The sequence below is a fragment of the Chelonoidis abingdonii genome, chromosome 14 (genome assembly GCF_003597395.2).
Source record: "Chelonoidis abingdonii isolate Lonesome George chromosome 14, CheloAbing_2.0, whole genome shotgun sequence".
NCBI classification, from domain to species: Eukaryota; Metazoa; Chordata; order Testudines; family Testudinidae; genus Chelonoidis; species Chelonoidis abingdonii.
Window position 1 is genome coordinate 15580623 of NC_133782.1, and position 21416 is coordinate 15602038.

The 21416-nt window shown below is 40.9% G+C and overlaps 1 protein-coding gene across 4 annotated transcripts in view; it reads left to right on the forward strand.

Annotated features, from left to right (window-relative positions):
- The window catches only part of NFATC2 (nuclear factor of activated T cells 2), a 117337-nt gene that overhangs the window by 16399 nt on the left and 79522 nt on the right, over positions 1–21416 (forward strand). For all 4 annotated transcript variants that reach the window (XM_032804016.2, XM_032804014.2, XM_032804015.2 and 1 more), the window contains exons 4-5: positions 18533–18735; positions 20564–20736. In XM_032804016.2, the coding sequence (XP_032659907.1) occupies positions 18533–18735; positions 20564–20736 (376 nt within the window). The remainder of the gene's footprint in view (positions 1–18532; positions 18736–20563; positions 20737–21416) is intronic.

Consider the following 21416-nt stretch of genomic DNA (forward strand, 5'->3'; position numbering starts at 1 on the left):
ATAATAAATGCTAAAGGCTCATCCAGCTTCTAGTACAGTGAAAGAACAGACAACAACCACTCCCTTTGACTTTAATGAGAGTTGGATAGGGGCAGTGTGTACATTCAGCTACAGTTTCCACAGAGTTAATAATATGCTCCCCATAACTCATGTGAGTTAATTTAAGACAGAACTGGATGATCCTCTGGGGGTGAGGGTTGAGGTTTTGCAAACCTCTTAAAACTATTTTTAAAATTAATTTTCCAAACTAGTTTGAGTTCCCAAATCTTCTTTGCCCTATAATGTAAACTCTTCCCTGCCCTGATCTGTGATTAAAAGACTTGTAAAACCTTATTGTCCTCTCACTTACATCAGTATAACTCCTTGAGTCTCATCCATGCAAATGAGAGGAGAAGCTGGCCCCATATTTTTCCAGCTAAAGAGAAGCCTGTACTATATATAGGGGTTGCAAGATCTCCCACCCCACAAAGCTTGACTAACACAGGCGAGTGTCCTGTATGTGGCACTCTACAAACTAGGCTTCCATTTTCCATTACTGTTTAGAATTTCTCTCTCCTCATTGCTTGCTCAGATCTCTCTGTTTGCTTTTCCCTTTGCTCCTCTCTCTTCTCAGCTACTTCACCCTATTTTTTTCCATTGAATTTCCTTCTGTCTCAGCCTCCTTTCTACAAAGTCTCTCCTACGTGGATAGCAAACCCACATATCAATTGAGCAGATTAATAGTAGCGTTTTAAGTGGGTTTGAAATTACCCCAGCCAAGTTCACTCCTCCCTAGTTTAATCCCTCAGCATATGCATTTTAATGTTTCGCCTGGGATATATTTAATTCACTGAGCAGATGCTGAATCATGTATTTATTTAATACTTTGCTTGCAGTTCCAGTTGTCATCTGTTGTAATAATTCCTTTTTCTGCATCTATGATCCCAATAGGAAATGCATACCCCAGCAACAGTTGGGGTATGATACGGGGGCAGGAGGACAATTTAAGTACACAGTGCTGGGACTGATTTCAAGGAGAAGTTTGATAGCCTGCTCTGAAGTTGTAAATAGAGAGAAGACATGTTTATTGGGTGCATTAGTTTGTAGGGAAAGGGTAAGTGAGTTTAGGGCAGGACCTCACTTGTGAATTGGGATGATGTAATCACAGAAACAGTGGGAGTTTTTTATACAACCTGTGGTTCATGTGCATTGAAGTCTGACCCAAACATCAATGATCAGACACAAATTCTGCTCTGAGTTACACTGGTGTAAATGCATTGAAATCAGTGGAAGAACTTCACATTTATACTGGTCTAAATGAGAGCAGAGTTTGGCCCCTTGTCTAGCACAAAGATGGATGAGTTAAGACATCATTTTATGGAATTTAATGTCATTGTAAGGTGGACCGTTCTCACTTACACCATTAACAGTCTTGGATAAAAGGATGGCTGAGTAACTGAGCAGTATTCCTGTGGGATATGGCAATCTTTTAAGTTATCACCTTTCTTAGGCCCCCCCCCTGGTTTCAGCTAATATTGTTCAGGAAGTAAGGACAATTTTTGATTGGTGTTCTCAGAAGTTACAGTAGTATGTGGAAATGATACAAGTATATCAGTCACAGATACAAAAATTAACTTTGATTAGCCAAAGTCAGGGCCAGATCCTTCAAACTTTCCTCTTGCATTCAGGCTTGAACTGTAAGGCACTAAATCTTCTAGTCTGATCCAGCAAAACACATTAAGCACATGAACAATCCCACTGACTTTAGTGGGTCTAAGCATATGCTTGAATTTAAGCACATGCGTAAGTGTTTTCCTGGATCAGGTCATAGTGCTCAGCATCTTGCAGGAGTGAGACCTTGGCCCTTACAGGAGTGGTCCTTATTTATTTCATCTGGATTGTGCTTATGTGTAAGGAACGTGAGCAAGGCGTTTAGGGCAATAAACAGCAATCCTGTATTTGGTGTACCTCAGTCTGTTGATTTAAACATTTGCAATCGCTCAGTTTATGGAGCTGACAAATTCATGACCCAGGACAGTATGTATTAAATCTTATGGCTCTATGACATAAATGAGCAATCCGCACTTACTCATTCCTTATGTTGCTTACAAGTTGATATCATTTACCTTTCCAAGATAATGCCCACCAGTGGGATGTTTATCACAGTGAAGGGGATTCTTATGACATGAAGGGATAGAGGTGGGGGGAAATAACAGTTCTTCACTTCTTTCCTCTAACTGATAGCAGTCAAGGAGGGATTTACATTTCCTGGTGGAGACAGGAACAGATATTCCTAGTTTTATCATAATTTTACAGTCAGACTTAAGGATACTGAACTGCAAATCCAAAAGATTAATGTTATACTCTCTCAAACAGATGTGCTTCCGAACAGATGTATATGGGGAAAATGTGGACAGTTTCTTTATGAGGATTTATTATAAACTTGGAAATAGTCACTGGATTTCAGTTCAGTCTAACATAATAAGGTTCATATGGGTGCAAAGCAATATGACAGAGTTACACCTGTATGGTTTATGACATCTGAAACCAGAGCAGGCTAGTAAAATCCAAAGCTTTTAGGTAATAAAATTTGCTTGGCGCTGATTTTTATTTCTTTCCCTCAGAACATTTCAACTTTTGTATTCACTCTTTTTTAGTTTAAATTGTACAGAAGTGAAAGAAATAAAGCAGACGAGTGGTGATGGTGGTTGTTATGGTTATAACTAGTAGAGACTGTGCTGCTGAAAATGTAGAGGAGCCTTTTAGCAACTGGCTGGGAATGGTCTATTAACTAACTAAAGTTAATGTTCAGCAAGTTCTCTTCCTTTTAAGACTGAAGAATAGGAAGCTGATGCTGCCTGCAAAGTGTTGATGGGGCTGCAGTTGTCTAGCAGTCAGATGATTCGAAACTACAGACTCACAGCCACCTATGTTTGACAGATCATAAAATATGTTATTGGGTTTCTTTGGAAGGTTTTCGCTAACACCTCCCTGTACTGGCTTTTCTAAGTCTGATCCTGCATAATTCTCTTTATTGCTGTCCAAATGGTGCTTATATACGATGTGCCAAACTCACCCCACTTGTAGGAACTCCATTGTCTTCAGCAGGGTTACTTGAGGGATGAATTTGTCCCATTCATCCTATTTGATTCCAGCGTTAATGTCTGATTCCACCATTTTGACTACCCTCTCTCTGAAATAATCCCTCTTTTATAAATCCTTCTAACATAGGTTGAGAGAGATTGTGTGTGTGCCTGCATTATCCCACAAATTCTTTCTAGGGAGAACATTTTCCCTCTATTATATTGATTAATTTTTACAGCCTGGTGTTGGCCTGCATTTTTTTTTCTTAAATCTGTGTTTTGCATGCAAGCTGCTGGTTTTGGGTGCTCAGAAGCGATGAGCCAGCAGATCTCATATCCTTTCAGTTTTATCTTGTGGTTGATCATTCTGACGCTGCTTCCTCTTCTTCATGTGTTCGGCGCAGAACGTTTGGAGCGCTGCACCAGGGAGCCTGCACCACTGCCATGCTCCCAAGAATGGCAGAACAATGATCTGCGTGTTAAAGCTGGAGCCACTGAAAGGCCAAGCTATATTGAATTAAGACAGTGGTTTTCAACCTTTTTTTCATTTGCGGCCCCCTACAAAATTTCAAATGGAGGCTTGGACCCCTTTTGAAATCTTAGACATAGTCTGCAGACCCCCAGGGTGCGTGGACCACAAGTTCAAAACCACTGATCTGGGAAATTTGCTTTTGTATTTTACATTGTGTTAGATCTCTGAGAACAGCAACAGAAGCCTGTATGTCAGGAACAAAAGATGGTGCTAGCATGATGCTGTATTCTTACCAGTTTGGCATGGTCACCGATAATGCAAGGAGGAAGTTGCAGACACCTTCAGTTTCCTCCTTGCAAGGTCCCATGGGGCTTATTGGCATTGGAAGGCCAAGAAATCGGGTGGGGGAGGATATTATTTTACATTACATAGCCCCAGTCTAGAGACCCCACCCAAGATCAAGCCTTTGGATATGCTAGATGCCATCTGGACACTAAGTAAGAGACAGTCCCTGCCATGAAGAGCTTATAATATAAATAGACAAGACAGACAAAAAGTGGCAGAGAGAGGAAATATTAGTATCCTCATTTTACGATTGGGAAATGAGGTTAAGACAGACATAACTGATTTGCCCAAGCATCACACGGGGATCAAGAACTGAACCTTGATCTGCTCAAGCTCCTCTTAAAACTGCCTCCCCCGAGTGGCTAATGATCCTAAAGTACTGACATTGCTTCATTCAGAGTTGCCTGAGGGAACTGGGTGTGCAGTAGCACTGGAGTGTGAGTACTGCTAGCCGGGCTTCTCTTTTTTCCTAGTGCCCACAGGAAACTGTTGAAATCCTATATTTGTATGTGTGAAAACTGAGTCAGGAAAAGAAAAGGAGGTGAACCCAGACCAAGGGATTTCCTTTGTATGCAGTAAAGAGGTCATAACTGTTTGATTAAGAGCATTATGCACGGGAAAGATCTCTTCAGTTCAAAAATTAGAAGCTAAATTAAGGTGAAATTCACCTTGGACCAGTCCAAGAACCTATGGACAACCTCAGTCTCATTAAGTCCTATTTTCAGGACTTAGATAGTTTAAGTAGCCCCTTGGCTTTGTGCCAAATTGGCTTTGCCGAAGGCTGAATTTATTTGGAAAGTTGAAACAGTTTTACTTTTTGATTCAATACGATGTCCTAAACAGTTTCTGTGAGCTGTTAAACAGACACCGTGCTCTTCCCCAGAGGTGACTGCCTTTTAGCAATGGGCAAAAGGGCGGCTTTTTAACCAAATTAGGCATGTTATGTTGCAGTTAATTTGTGCAATTTGGATAATTGTGCTTGCATGTGGTTAATTAGTGATGTACAGTTTACATGTGTGCATATTAGACAAGCACATTTTGCATCTGATTTGTATGACAATCTGGCCCATGCTCTAAAGCATTTCAGAAATAGCTTTGAAGCATGGGGAGTAATACGTAAGCCATAACTCTTTCATTGGGGATTATGCATGTGAATAGCACCACAGGAACAGGACAACGCATATACAATTTAAGCTCAAACTTGGGGAAATTTTTAAAGAAAAGTAATAGTAAGGAATCTACATTTGGTTTTTAACACAAAAACTTGAGTTACTTCTCAGAATTGTATTTTTAACAAAATAATGTTCCTCACCCATTGGCATTATTTCCTTGCAGAAGAACTGTAAGCTGAATTCATGCTGTGAGCTATTGTTATTACCTAGATATGGTGGAGTCCAGCTGTAAATCTCACATTTATATAGAGCCTCTCAACTCAAAAGATTTGTGAGCCATAACTATTTAAAAGAAAATTTTACTACCTTGGCATCTTGTTGCTCTTTGGTCCTATTTCAACAAACTCCTCCCCCACCCTGTTGCTTACATACCTTTGTAAAGAATTGGGATGTCTTTGGATGAAAAGCGCTATGTTATTTTGCATCTCTCTCTCACTGTTAAACTGAAAGTGATTATTCTCGGTTATTCTGCCTTGACTTTTCATCAAAGACTAGTTTTCCCCCCTATCATAAGCCTAACTCCCAAATCTGGACCTTAGTGTCCAGAAATCTGGGTGCCTAGCATGAACCCTTCTAAGCTTAATTATCAGCTTAGCTTTGATCTCACTGCCACCATCCAAAAATTCCAGGGTTTTGGCCCCCTCTGGTCTCACCAAAACCTTCCCTGGAGGGACCCCAAGACCCAGAACCCTGAGTCTTACCGCAAAGGGAAATAACCACTTCCCTTCTCCTCTCTCTCCACCCAGACTTCCTCTCTGGCTAACCTGGGAGTACTGTATGCAATCTCTTTACATCACCATACCAAGAAGCATGTCTCCTCATTCACAAAGAGACAAACCCCAAATACAAGGAAACAGAAGATTCTATCTCTCCTCCTCTCCACCATTCCTGGTGCTGCAGAGTTTCACCCCCGTAGATCTAAACACAAAGAGAATTCCTCTCCCGTCGTTCCTTAACCTAGCCAGAGAGAAAAACTCAAACAAGTCTTAAAAAGAAAGTTTTATAAAAAAGAAGAAAAAACACATGAACAGTCTATCTCTGCATTAATGACAATACAGGCTATGCTTATAGAGAAATATGAATAAACAGTCTGAATTCAAAAAGATATCCAATTTGAAACATTCCAGCAAGCTACACACATGTAAATACAACCAAAACAACATAAAAGCCTATATTGTTTTTCTACCTGTACTTACAATTTGGAAACAGAAGATTAGAAGATAGAAAGAACCTTCTCATAGCTGAGAGACAGACAAAAGACTCAGACCCCAAAATTTCCCTCCCTGACTTTGAAAAATCCAGTTTCCTGATTGGTCCTCTGGTCAGGTGTTTGGTTCCCTTTGTTAATCCTTTACAGGTAAAAGAAACATTAACCCTTAGCTATCTATTTATGACACCCCCTCTCTAGTCTAAGTTGATCTTGTCAACTGAGTGTGGTGTTAGAGTGGGATTTTCCAAAACACCTAAGTGATTTAAGATCACAAGTAATTTAGGCACCTTTGAAAATCCCAGGGTTTACAGCAAATTACAGGCAGACAGGCAGGAGTCCTGAGCTCTCTTCCTGGATCTGCCACTGAATCACTGTGCCTTCACCACTCTGTGCCTCAGTTTACACCCATTCATATAATGTGTATAATAATATGACCTACTTTGCTTGAGTGCCATGAGGATGAGGCCTTTTCTATAGTAGAAATTTGTACTACTCTAATTTCACCAGTATATCTAAATCAGTTACTTATCCCCATCCACCCCAGTATGGATGCAGTTATATCAGTGTAAAGGTGCTTCTTTAAGGTGTAACTATTGCCCTACAGGAAAGGTATAAGCTATCAGGCATCTTTATACTAATATAACTGCTTCCACACTAGGCTTGTACCAGTATAATGATAGTGGTAAAAATCACATTCACACCCCTTAACCATCATAGAATCATAGAATATTAGGCTTGGAAGAGACCTCAGGAGGTTGTCTAGTCCAATCCCCTGCTCAAAGCAGGACCAACACCAACTAAATGATCCTAGCCAGGGCTTTGTCAAGCCTGACCTTAAAAACCTTTAAGGATGGAAATTCCACCACCTCCCTAGGTAACCCATTCCAGTGCTTCACCACCCTCCTAGTGAAAAAGTGTTTCCTAATATCCAACCTAGACCTCCCCCACCGCAACTTAAGACCATTGCTCCTTGTTCTGTCATCTGCCACCACTGAGAACAGCCTAGCTCCATCCTTTCTGGAATCTCACTTCAGGTAGTTGAAGGCTGCTATCAAATCCCCCCTCACCCTTCTCTTCTGCAGACTAAATAAGCCCAGTTCCCTCAGCCTATCCTAATAAGTCATACTGGTACAACATACTGGTACAACTTTCAAGGGTAGACCAGGCCTTGATGTCTGCAAAGTATCAGATCCTGAGACGAAAGGCATTAGAAAAATACAATATTTGATATTACCTAGGCTAGTCTGTAGTGTGCTGCATGCTGATATGCAGCTCTTTTCCTGTATTCAAAGAGAGAGAAGTGACATTTAAAAGAGACTCATTCAATCAACTGAGCTCGCCAAATTTTCCTCTCTCCTACCCCGTTTTTAACTCTTTAGTGATCATTGTGACTCTTGCATTTTAAATTAATTCGAAGAAGCTACAACTGTCCCGCTGTTAATGAAATACAGAAGAGTTTGTTTTATAATAACAGACTTACTTTTTACTTTCCTCTTTGAATCAAGCATTCTGCTGTGGGTGTTCTCTTGTGGTTTCAAGTCAAAGAGGACATTGTTTTCTAGCTCAGACTTCCCTGTAAGGCTCTGACTTTTACATATATGTAACATTTAATGTTCAGCTAGTACTTTTAGGGTTATTAGTAAAACCAGACCATCAGATGCAAACATAACACAAGATTATGGGCTTGATACTGCAACCCAAACACGCTGAGTGGGCCTAAGGCTATGTCTAAACTGCACTTTTGTGGTTAAAACTTTTGCTGCTCAGGGTTTGAAAAAAACACCCCCTTGAACGACAAAAGTTTTAAGAACAAAAAGCTTTTTTGTTTTCATGACAGTGCTTCGTCAGTGGGGGGGGGGGGGGGGGTCTCCCGGCGATGAAGCTACTGCCCCTCATTAGGGGTGGTTTTATTTTGTTGTCTGTCACTTCTTTTATATTGATTTAAATGAGACTATTTGGGTAACTGCCATGAAGGCCTCATCTACACTAAGAATTTACAGCAGTATGGTTACATCTATCATGGGTGTGAAAAATCCACATCCCTGAGCAATGCAGTTATACGACCTTAATCCCCAGTGTAAACCATGCTAGGTCAACAGAAGAATTCTTCCATTGACCTACCTACTGCCTCTTCTTGGGAGAAGCCCTCCTCTCAGCGTGTAGGTAGTGTCTACATTGAAGCGTTCCAGCAGTGCATCTGTAGCATTGGAAATGTCACCATACCCTCGGTGTGAGCACGGGTTCCAGAATCAAGTTCTGTGTGTTTGCTCCTTGCTTAGCATTTTGTCTGCACAGACTGTGTTGAACTCAGTGAAGCAGACTTCTGCTGTGTCCAACCCATCTACTTCCCCTTCTTAGCAAGAAATAAGCTTGTTCATATTCCAATCCTCTTCTCTGATTTTCTTGTAAAGATTATGGACCAGATATTCAGAAGAGCACATGTCAAACTGAACATACATTTCATGTCTCATTTAAGTGCAAAATTACTAGGGTAGTTTGTGCAACTATGATAATTGTGCATGTAAATGGCTAATTAGACATTAAACTGATAGTTTTGCGGGTAGATCTACTTCAATTATGTGTGCAAATTGCAGTGATAGGTATGCAGTTCTGAAAATTTGGGCCTATATTTTGGGCTAATTTGAAAAATTCTCTTTAAAAGAATCTTGCCAAATATTAGGGCAGATCAGTCAATTGTCCTTACAGTTACATGGTGCTGTATCATTAGAAGTTTGCCAGACACTTAACATTTCCCTACTTTGAGGAAGTAACAGTCTAAAGATTCACTGGAGCTAAAGAGAAAATGAAATGACTAGATATATCGAATGTAGTTCCTGTAAACCTAGAGGAACCTGCAGCTGGTTTATATGGACATCTGAAACCAGACTGGTTAATAGGGCATGTCAGATATAACCCCTGATAGTAAAGCAAAATTGAAGGAAGAGGAGAAGTGCAGGCTTAGCCAGCAATCTATGCTTCCTTTAATAACTATGAGGGTAATTAAGCACTGGAACAATTCCCCTAGACACATGTGGATGCTTCATCACTTGAAGGCTTTAAGCTGAGACTGGATAACATTCTAATTGATAAGCTCTAGCTCAAACAAAAATGATGGGTTTGATACAGAAATTATTGGTTTAGGTTCTTTGCTCCAGGTTATGCAGAAGGTTAAATTAGATGATCATAATGGCCTCGTCTTCTAGTCTTAAAATCTGTCTGTGTTAGGTAATTGTGTGTATTTATTACCTAAATAGTATCTGAGCGTCTCACAATCTTTAATATAGTTATCATCATTGGCAAATACTAGTATTCCATTTAGCAGATGGGAAACAGAGCAATTAAATGTGTTTGGTGCCTAAATGCTATTGAAATGAATAGGTGTTAGGTGTCTAGGCACGTTTGAAAATTAGACAGTGCTCACACAAATGACTAATGAATGGATGGCTTGAGACGTCAGCAATGCTACTATGTTTTTCTAGCAGGTACTGAGAGAAACCACAGGGAAGTAAGGAATGGAGGGCTTCACAGTGGAGTTTTTGCTGAGTTTCTCATGTTATTAGTCAACTTAGTGGCACAAGCGTTTCATCACACTTTTCCAAGAAATCTCGGTCCCCATTTCGTGAAGCCCCCTGCTGCTTCCATCACCTGCAGTGCATGTGTTAATTTGGGTTTTTTTGGTTGTTGATAAAATGTAACTGAATTACTGTGATGTGCATGTAAAGCTGAGTAACTGAGATTTTATCACTGCAGCTTACATCCTTCCTCACCCCATTTCCACTCTGTTTCTTACTCTCGCGCACTGTGCTATGTCTAAATTACATAGCAGAGTCTCTGAGGGCTATAAACCAAGTAACTATTCTGGAGAATGTATATTGGATTTGGAATCTGAAGCATCATTTAAAAAAACAAGGAGTCCTTGTGGCACCTTAGAGCCTAACAAAGAGGAATCTGTTGATATTCACCCCTTCTTGTCAACTCTTGGGAATGGGCCACATCCACTCTAATTGAATTGGCCTCGTTTAGCACTGACCCCTCACTTAGTAAAGCAACTCCCACCTTTTCATGTGCTGTATACCTGCCTACTGTATTTTTCAGCCCATGCATCTGGTGAAGTGGGTTTTAGCCCACAAAAGCTTATGCCCAAATAAATGTGTTAGTTTCTCAGATTTGTGTCTGACATCAGGAATCATAACATTCAAAAACCAGTGGGAGAACACTTCAACCTCTCTAACCACTCAGTGGCAGACTTGAAGGTGGCAGTTTTGCAACAAAAAAGCTTCAAAAACAGACTCCAAACCGAGACTGCTGAGCTCGAATTAATATGCAAATTAGATACAATTAACTCAGGCCTTAACAGATACTGGGAATGGCTGGGTCATTACACTAATTGAATCTATTTCCCTATGTTAAGTTCTCTTCACACCTTCTATGGGTCATCTTAATTATCACTTCAAAAGTTTTTTTTCCCCTGCTGATGATAGCTCATCTCATTTGATTAGACTCTTCCTGTTGGTATGCATACTTCCATCTTTTCATGTTCTCTGTATGTATAAATATCTCCTGTCTATGTGTTCCATTCTGTGCATCTGAAGAAGTGAGCTGTAGCTCACGAAAGCTCATGCTGAAATAAATTTGTTAGTCTCTAAGGTGCCACAAGTACTCTTGTTCTTCCTGTGGTAGCTGTTAATAATGCTTACTGTGCTTATTACTATCTTGAGGTGATTGCAGTGAAGACTTGAAACTGCAGGTGGACACAACAATTGAGATGTGAAAGTCCTACCCTTCCTTTCCATAGCCCCCTCCTTAACCAGAAGTGGGCTTTCATTCTGCCTCTGCTCAGTTTCCTCATCCCTTCTGCTCAGCTTCCTGTTTGCAGTTTCTCCAGCATCACACACAGCTCAGTGTTGCTGCAGCCAAGAGCTCAGCTGAAAGTGGGAAACTGAGGCAGAGCTCAGTATTGCTGTGGCTGAGCCCAGCTGAAAGTGGGGAAACTGAGGCCGCTATAGAGTCCTGCATAACATGTGATTCCCATCCAAGGGTGGGAAATGCCCAAGGTATGTATGTGGCAGTTCTGAAGCCATTCCGTATAATAGCAGACTCTTTTTATAGGCTATTGGGGGATACTTAAGGCCAGGGGTGGCTCCAGGCACCAGCGCTCCAAGCGCATGCCTGGGGTGGCAAGCTGCTTGGGGCGCTTTGCTGGTTGCTGCTAGGGCGGCAGGCAGGGTGCCTTTGGCGGCTTTCCCTGTGGAGGGTCTGCTGGTCCCGCGGCTTCAGCGGACCTTCCGTGCCTGCGGGAGGTCCGCCAAAGCCATGGGACCAGAGGACCCTCCATGCTTGGGGCGGCAAAATGTCTAGAGCCGCCCTTGCTTAAGGCAAGGGAGTCTGACTTGCAGCTTACACGGAGACAGGCCAGAGAGAGTAATCCCATCCCTGAAGATGGCACCTAGGGTTATCACAAAGAGGAGAGAAAGTTTCCACAGCCCAGGTTTGAGACAGACCCCTGGAGACCCTTGGAGAGGGCATGCCAAGAAATGAACTCTGTGGCTGTAGTCCATTTCTTCCCACAATCCCTGCTCTGAGCAGATAAGTTGTCCCACCCCACCCTGTGAATGAAAGCATAGGGCAGCATGCTGAAGTGCAGGCTATGAATCTTGGGATGCTCTACTGATTGACAGGTTTCAGAGTAGTAGCCGTATTAGTCTGTATCTGCAAAAAGAACAGGAGTACTTGTGGCACCTGAGAGACTAACCAATATATTTTGTAGAAAATGTATTGAGCTGTAACCCATGAAAGCTTATGCCCAAATAAATTTGTTAGTCTCTCAGGTGCCACAAGTACTCTTGTTTTTTCTACTGATTGAAATATCCAGATACAGCACAAGTGTGGAAGCAGGCACAGGGATGTGGTCATGCTATCGCAGACTAGGCTAGCATGGGTTAATTTTCCCCATTATTGCTTACCCTGTGCTTAACCAGTTTGAGTTGCACCCATGGTGAATTAGTGTTTTACTTGAGACACAGAGGGTGTGTATGATGCTGTTTAAACTTTTTATTTTTTGTCATTAACATATATGAACAGAAAATAGAATCCCTTAAATTATACCGTTTATCCTTCTTAACATTAAGTAAATTCACATTTCCACACAAGTGTAATAAATCTTATCCATCACAGTAAAACAATACCCATATATCTCACCTACTAATACACCTGCAAACCCATAACCAGGTGCTACATATGGTGCTTTATATAGGAATCAATTACCCTGTTTCATTTGAGTGTATTCCTCAGTAATTTTCCCTTTAAAAACTCATTTGTGTTGGTCAACCTCCTACAGTTATCTGTTTGTTTGGTTTGGTCAAACTCCGGAAATGATAACCAAACACTAGACAATCTGCTTGAGAAGATTATGTTTTCACTTCACCAGTGCTTGAAAAAGGAGCGAATCACATACCAGCAACCAGGGCTGGCTCCAGACTTTTTGCTGCCCCAAGCAAAAAAAAACCAGTGTGCCAAAATGCAACCCTTTGAAAAGGGCCAAAATGCCGCCCCTTGAAAATTGCCACCCCAAGCACATGCTTGGAACGCTGGCGCCTGGAGCCGGCCCTGCTAGCAACAGCAAAAAAGCATTTTTTCCCCTCCTAAACAGTATCAATGAGTGGTCAAAGTACCTTGGAACCATTGTCTCAAGACAGTTTATCTACACAGTGGAGAGGAAAGGGAGACACAGAAAGACATAGGGCCTTGCCCAAGGTCTTAGAGCAAGTCAGCGCCAAAAGAGTCAAGAATAGAACCTATAGGTCTCACGCTCTAGCACTTGCTCTAACCATGACTCTCTATTGCCTCCTCTTTGCCAAAGCTCTAGCTTAACCCAGTACTGTCTCTTTAGGGACCAGAAAGCCCAAACACTTGGGGGTCTGAATCTCATTAGAGAGACAGCGTAAATGAGATTTAGGTCCCTGGAATGTTAATAAAATTGCCTCAAAATAAAACATATAAAAATGAGCATAATAAAATGTCACCATTGAGCAGAATCAGATGTTCAAATGATTATCATTTGAGGCCTTTTTAGGCTGCTTCGTTAAGTAGTAAAAAGAACTAGGGAAGAGAGTTCCTCCGGTTTGTGTTCTCTTGGAATGTCCTGACTACATTATATTGAACAAAAACATGTGACATGTTTCCCCTTTATTGCTTTAACTAAAACAAGCATGCCGACTGCTATACGATCCAGTGGCTGGCTGAGGCCTTCGTGCTTAGTGACAGCTACTGATACCCTGGTCTCCATAGGACAAGAGAATGAGGCTTTCAGTTCAGGTTGGAACATTTGTGAATAAAGGGCTGCAGGCATCCTTGGAAACATTGCAGTCTGAGAGAATGAATGATTAGTAGGTGATTAGACACCAAATGTAAAATTCTTCCTCCCAGGAGATAAATTCAACAGCCAAGATGGAAAATGTGAAGCAAGCAGGAGGTACCTAAACAAATATATCTTCGCCCTGTCTCCTCAGTAGTTTCCTAATGTTATTTTTCATGTAGCTGAGCATTTTAATAGACACAGGGAAGATGAAGAATTTGGCTGGGGAAATAGTTCATTGTTAAAGACTTTGAGAGCCATTGGTTTCACGTGGAAACCCCTCTCCATGTCTAAAGGGGAGTATGGAATTTAGCAGGCTTGCAGATCCAATTTGAGCTAGCGGGAGCTGCAGGCTGAAATCGTATGCTATTCCTTCCTTGTAAACTTAGGAGAGAGCTTCTAAGTGTTTTCTTATCTTTTCGTGTACAGCAGGAAAAGGGAAGCAGTAGGCGGAAGCGATTTCTCACGCTGCTTTGTATTTACTTCTAATTGAATGTAACCCGCACAGGTCTGTTTTCCCAATTTTTCACCAGAGGCTGATGAATGTCTCTCTGAATCACCAGTGCATTATTTTAAAAGCTGACCACAAGTGCGTGCACGCAGGCACACACGCGCGCGCGCACACACACACACCTTCATTCAGAGGGAAGCTGAAATGACTTCCATAGGGAGATGCAAAGTAATATGCAACAGTTAACAGACCAGCCCTCAGGTTGTGGTGAACTGAAATGAGCAAGAGAGCTGATTAGTTTCAAGCAAACAAAACTGGCAGGTTTCAGAGTAGCAGTGGTGTTAGTCTTTTGTAGTGATAATCAAGATGGCCCATTTCAGACAGTTGACAAGAGGTGTGAGAATACTTAACATGGGGAAATAGATGGGCCATCTTGATTATCACTACAAAAGTATTTTTTCTCCTGCTGATAATTGCTCATCTTAATTAATTAGCCCCTTAGAGTTGATATGGCTATGTCCACCTTTTCATGTTCTGTATGTGTATATATATCCTTACTATATGTTGCATTCTATGCATCTGATGAAGTGGGCTGTAGCCCATGAAAGCTTATGTTCAAATAAATTTGTTAGTCTCTAAGGTGCCACAAGTATTCCTGTTTTTTTTGTTTTTGTTGTGTGGTGTGTGGTTGCTGGTGAGTATTTGCTTCAGGTTGGGAGGCTGTATGTAAGCAAGGACTGGTCTGTCTCCCAAGATCTGTGAGAGTGAGAGGGATCATCTTTCAGGATAGGTTGTAGATCTTTGATAAGTAGGTTCAGTGAATTCATTCACTTATTTTATACTTTCCTTCTGGCAGTGGCTTGCATTGTCTAGACAGGAAGATGTAGGTAATCAATTTTAAAGATGCAGCTTTATCCCCCCACAGGGGAGAAAGACTTGCAAATTTGGACTAGGAGAATCTCTGCTGGAATGAAGGGGAAATAAACATTCCCCACGACATTCACTCTGTCATGCAACTTGCGCTTCTATCACATGGGGCCAGATTTTCGGTGGGCCTCCCAAAAGTTGCCCACAAGATTTGCAGGTGTCTCCATTTTTCTTAGTGCAAAACTCATCACAATTTGCCTGCACTCAGCAGTCAGCCAGGTGTGTAATTTTCTAATGTGCAGGTGCCCAAACAGAAGCCCACTACAAATTTGGCCCCAAAAGTCTACAAATTAAAGACGACAAAAACATCAAGTAACAAATACTGACATATAAATAGTGCAAGGCCAGCAGAGCGGAACTGTGTCAGAAATGGTTACAACTTCATTCTTGGAATACCAGATTCATTTAGAATTGGTTTAGTGTGATCTACTGCACTGTGCATAGCCATGGGAGCTAGGAGGCCCTGATTTTCTTACCCCACCTCTGTTACTGATTCACTGTGTGACCATAAGCAAATCACTTAAATCATCAGGTTTCCCATTTGTACAAAGGGGCTACAATTCACATCTCACAACAAATATAATACGAGTGGTGTCTTTGAGGGGGTAAATCTCTGCTGTTTATAAACTGTATGGTGGTCAATGTAAACTTAAATCAGTAAATATATTTCAAAGACGGTCCAACTAAATTCCCTATAGACACAAATACATGTAATATGTATATGTGAGCACACTTTGGAACACTCTAGGGAATTTACCAGTCTATCACTGATGTACACTATAAGTTTATCGTGCAGTTTTCAGTTGCAGTAACTGAACAATGTTAAAGGATTCACCCCTTGAGTCTCAAGTGATGGGCTTTATTCGGAGTGCACTGCATTACACTTTAGAGATGAGGTTGGGTTTTCAGACCCTCCGAAGTTGAAGGGTATTCAGAACTGGGATTTTGGTTCAGCCAAATTTTGAGACAAGGACTAGTGCAGATCTGGATCTAGATTTGAATTTCAAATGCCCTCTTAAAGGTCTGGGGAATTTTGGGTCTGTGTTTATATCCATTTATAGGATGTACTGGTCCATTTGTTTAGAACGGCACAAGCAAAATTTCATGTTCATTTGCTTGCCTAATTTGTGGTCACAGTTACTGCAATTTTGTGTGGTAATTGTGTTTCCAAATGTCTTGTTGGACTTCTACTACACATACACACAACTGTGGTAATGTATGTGCAAATGCACCGAGTTTTTGCATTTAAAATTATGGGTGTGCAATTCTAAAAATCATAATGCACTTAAACATAAACATCATTTTTACTGATATTGATACAGAGATGCAATGTAGACTATATGAATGAACTTTGTTTATGAAGCGTTGAGTCAAATCATGCCACAAATTTCCATTTTGTTTATAAAACCCAATTGCTGCAGCAAACGAAACAAGAAAAGTCTCCTTGTTTTCTGAATGATGTTATTTGTTTATCTGCCAAAGTGCCTTGCATTTCCTCAGGTCACAGCCCAGCCCATGTCTGACTATGTTAATATTATAAGAGTTTTATGCAAAAGCAAAGTTGTTTTTTTTAAAAAAAACTTTTAAACTAAAAGAAATAGGATCTTAAAATCCCAAAATAGTGTATGGAAAGGTACACATCATGTCTGGCTTCTCTTTCCCCTTGTGGCAAATGTGACTCAAAGGAGTTGGTTTTTGTCCAGCCCAATCTGTATATAGTTTGGGGGAGTTTTATTGTGAATAGCTCACCTTATAATACCCCCCCAAATATCCCCTGTCAGAGTTTTCTAGTCATAAATCATTCTCAGCTTTCAGTCTCTATCCTGAAATCCAGAGTAAAAATTAAGCTGGGTCAACGCCTTTTCCTTGGGAGATGATCCTATACTCAGAGTGGTAGTTGTGTTAGTCTGTATCAGCAAAAAGAACAGTAGTACTTGTGGCACCTTAGAGACTAACACATTTATTTGACCATAAGCTTTCATGGGCTAAAACCCACTTCATCGGATGCATGCAGTGGAAAATACAGTAGGAAGATATATATACACAGAGAACATGAAAAAATGGGTGTTGCCATACCAACTATAACAAGAGTAACCGTTTATCAGCAGGAGAAAAAAAACTTTTGTAGTGATAATTAGGATGGCCCATTTCCAACAGTTGACAAGAAGGTGTGAGTAACAGTAGGGGAAAAATTGCAAACTGGTCACCATTCAGTTAGGCTTGAATAAAGACTGGGAGTGGATGGGTCATTACTCAAAGTAAAAACTATTTCCCAATGCTAATTTTCCCCGTACTGTTACTCACACCTTCTTGATAGACCTTCTTACATCTGTTGTCAATGTATTGCACCGAACTGTGTCTGGGCTTGATCCAGTAACCCTTTTACTCACACAAGTGATCCTTACTCTCTGGGACATAAGTTTCATTGACTTCAGTGGGACCATTCATGTGAGTAAAGGTTGCAAGATTGTGACCTTAGGTTGTAAGATCTCTGGGACAAGGATCCTGTCTTCATATGCATGGCAAATATGTGCTATGTGAATCATAATGTATCAGAGGACTGTGAGTGTTACTTTACATTAACCATACCGGGGAAGGTTGCCAGCAATGCATTGATGCCGCATGTGGTCTCTTTCCAGGGGGGGTGAATTAATCACTCTATGCAGAGATACCTCCTGCTGACTGGTGAAAAGAAGAAAAAAGATTTTGGCCATGAATTCTATTAGCTTAATGGTTTTGTTCTCTGATCTTCCAGTGCTGTTTACTTTGTATGGCTTCCTCAAGGTTTTGTATGCGGACAAAGTAATTGAAAACAACTTTAGCATGCCTCAGGCCACAAAGTTCCCTTTCAGCTAAATCCCTGGCTATGTGGTAGATATGTCTGGTTTTAATTTTCAGTGATGTGAGAAATTTCAAATGGTTTGATTAATAATTTTTGAAGTTAATAAACAAAGATATATATCCCCTGGTCTCTGGCTGAGAGAGAAATTCTAGCTCTGTTTTGCTCATTTCTTAACAAATGTACTTAAAAAACTTGTATTCGTTTATTCTTATTGTTATTATTTTACTATCTGTCTTGCTGTTGCACCCAGGAGCCCAAGTCATGACCCAGGACCCCAGTATGCTAGGTGCTGTACAAACACAGAACAAAAAGATGGTCTTTGCTCCAAAACCCAGTCTGAGCAAAATAGCAGTATCCCTCCTTCTGTCTGTTTGCTTCAAAAATGGCTGATGGGATCAAGCAGCCAAGGGCTTCCACTGTTACTTGCCAGATTTTTTTAAAGATTGCAATCAAAGCCAATACTGAAGCAATATGGTTTCTTATCTCCACTGAAAATCAAAGAATAATTACTCATGAATCTTTTCTTAGATGTATTCCATGTATAACAAGGTCTCCAGAAGATGCTGCTGGGGGAAAAAAAAATCCCATTTACACGAGTTGAGATGAACTGGTTTTAGTGTTGTGCGTATGTCTTAATGTCTACATGACAAGGGCACTGGGAGTACAACATGTGCTAATAGATTTGATTTCTTGACAGCTTCATGGTTACATGGAGAACAAACCCCTGGGTCTTCAGATCTTCATTGGGACAGCCGATGAACGGATACTTAAACCTCACGCTTTCTATCAAGTCCATCGCATTACAGGCAAAACTGTTACCACCACCAGCTATGAGAAAATCATAGGCAACACCAAAGTTCTAGAGATCCCCCTGGAGCCCAAAAACAACATGAGAGCAACGTAAGGATGCTATTGCAGCAAATCTCTTATTACTATTTGAGATAAGGCAGAATTTGTATGTGTTGTTTGGAGAGAAATCACTTAAATGAATCAACTTCCTGTGCTGGGGATAGGTTCTAGATTTTTAGGTGTGAATATAACTTATACCACTTAAGGCCCCTTTTATGATGCCAGAGTGGCATAAATGTTCTCAGTGTGAATGACTTGGGCTTGGAGAATTTATGATGGTGTTTCAGGGATGGGAGAAACCCTGCAGCAATGAATAGTGGTATGAACTAGAGAAAATGTGTAAATATTGTGCAGTGTGGTGAGGGACGCATGATATGTGGGGTGGATTAGGGGTCACAGGTAGATCTTATCAGCTGTACATCATCTGGTGAGAACTCAGAATTTGGCAAGCCATGTTACGATCCACAAAGTCTCCCTTTTTTGAAGAGAGTAGCAAGAGTAGATTTAGAATCTAGAGAGCCTTGCTGATGTATCTCAAAGGTACAATGCTAATAATAATACCCAGCTGTTACATAGAACTTTCATCAGTCAATCTCAAAGTGCTTTACAAAGGAGATCAGTCTCATTATTCCCACTTTTCAGGTAGAAAAACTGAGTGAAGCCTCTTGTTCAAGGTCACCCAGCAGCAGAGCCCAAAGTAGAACTCAGATCTCCTGAGTCCTCAGTCCAGTGCTATATTTACTAGGCCATGCTCCCTCCCCTTATATTTGTAATATATAAATAGAAAAGCCAATCTTAAATTTCAGCTTGAATATGTTCCAAACAGCTATAGGATGGTTTAGAGAAAGGGACTAGCCCACCATTTTAAATGGATATGGGCAAAATTGGTAGAGGCTCAAATCTTACCCTGTTTAAAAAAACCCACACGCTTCTTCTGTTTTTTTCCGAAACAAATGCTCCATCATCCCTTTCTCTCCTCCGACTTCAACATAAATAAATAAAAGTCAGCATCCCAAGCTTTAAACAAACCTACAACCAACATGAGGGTAAATTGCCACTCCTTCATGAGCAACCCTACAATAATAAACTGATATGCATGGCAAAAAATCATAAACTACTATAATGGCCAAATATTTTTTGTAGGAAACAGATTTCTGGCTCAAGTTTCCAAACTGTTGATGTTAACTTTATACGAATAAAAACCTGCATTTAAAGCTGAGGTTAAAATACCTTTTTAATAGCCATGCTTCCTGTACCACTTAGTAGTAGAGTCTGAGGATCTCAAATGCCTGGTAACAATTCTGTAGTGCAGGGAAGAGTGATTACTATCTTACAAACGGTGCCCAGAAGGAACATTACTTGCGAAAGTTGCCCAGGATCGCAGCTGGAATTAGACACCCAGTCCTATGTTGTAACCCCTATAGTACATGATGTATTTTATTTTAGTTTTAAGTTTGTTCATACACATTTTCAGGAGAACGTGCATGCATTGTGTGTCTCATTTGACTGTGCAGTTACCATGATTGCATACACATCCTATCTCCTCTGTCTATGTACTGATACCCTGTTAATCATCATAGTATCGGAGCATTGCACTTGCTGCACAGTTTAGGTGTGCAACTAGCTATCCGCACACATGTAGCAGTCCCAAATTAGATGCACAACTGCCCAGTCATGTTGCTGAAAACCCTCGGACGTTTAACTGTAATACCTACATTACAAAAGGAAAGAGAATTCAGGGCTTCTTTTATCTTTGCTTCTTCAAAATCATTGAGGCAAAATGGTTTAGCCCTCTTTTGTCTTTGAAATGTCTTTGAAATGTTTGAGAGCAGAAACACTGACATACACATACCCAACATGGCTTCTGTTTGTTTGTCAGCATTGACTGTGCGGGGATTTTGAAGCTGAGGAACGCGGACATCGAACTGCGGAAGGGGGAGACGGACATTGGTAGGAAGAACACCAGGGTGCGGCTTGTCTTCCGTGTGCACATCCCTGAATCCAGTGGCAGAATAGTCTCTTTGCAAACAGCATCTAATCCCATCGAATGCTGTAAGTTGCCCACTACCCATCACATTTCATTGTCCTTATAAACCAGAATGCAATAACGGGAAATTAGCACATCCCACGCAGTGTACGCATCATTTGACAAAGTGCAGATGCTCTGCCTTTCTCACTGGTTGACTCCAGATCAGGGGCCTGGTCTCGCAGCTCTCATTCATGTAAGCTATCCTTACTGATGTATGTAGTTCCACTGAAATTCGAGGATTTATCAGTGAGCAAGGATTGTTCAGGCATGCAGAGTTGCAGCTTCGGGATCTAGAGATGTACACGAGCTCCAAATGTCAGCATGTGGCAGAATTTGGCTATAGGGTTTGTGTCCCAGGCAGAAGCATTTAACTTTGGGAGTAGGAAAGGCTTTATAGTAGGATTTTCAAAAGTGCTTAGGTGCCTAATTCCCATCAGGCATTTTGAAAATCCAACCTAACGTTAGCTCCTTGTTGCTGGATCCTTCTGACTGATAGATCATCCTCTTTTCTGCATTTAGTGGCTATATGTGTGTGTGTGTTTAACATACCTACCTAAGGTACGCCAGAGACATTTTTTGCATCTAGTACAAAGATGCCAGAAGGAAAATTCTGCATCCAAATGTTCACAGACATCGGGATGTTTGGAATCAGAATCTAGATCAGATCCTAACTTTGTGGTTAATCTCTATTTCGGTTATGGAT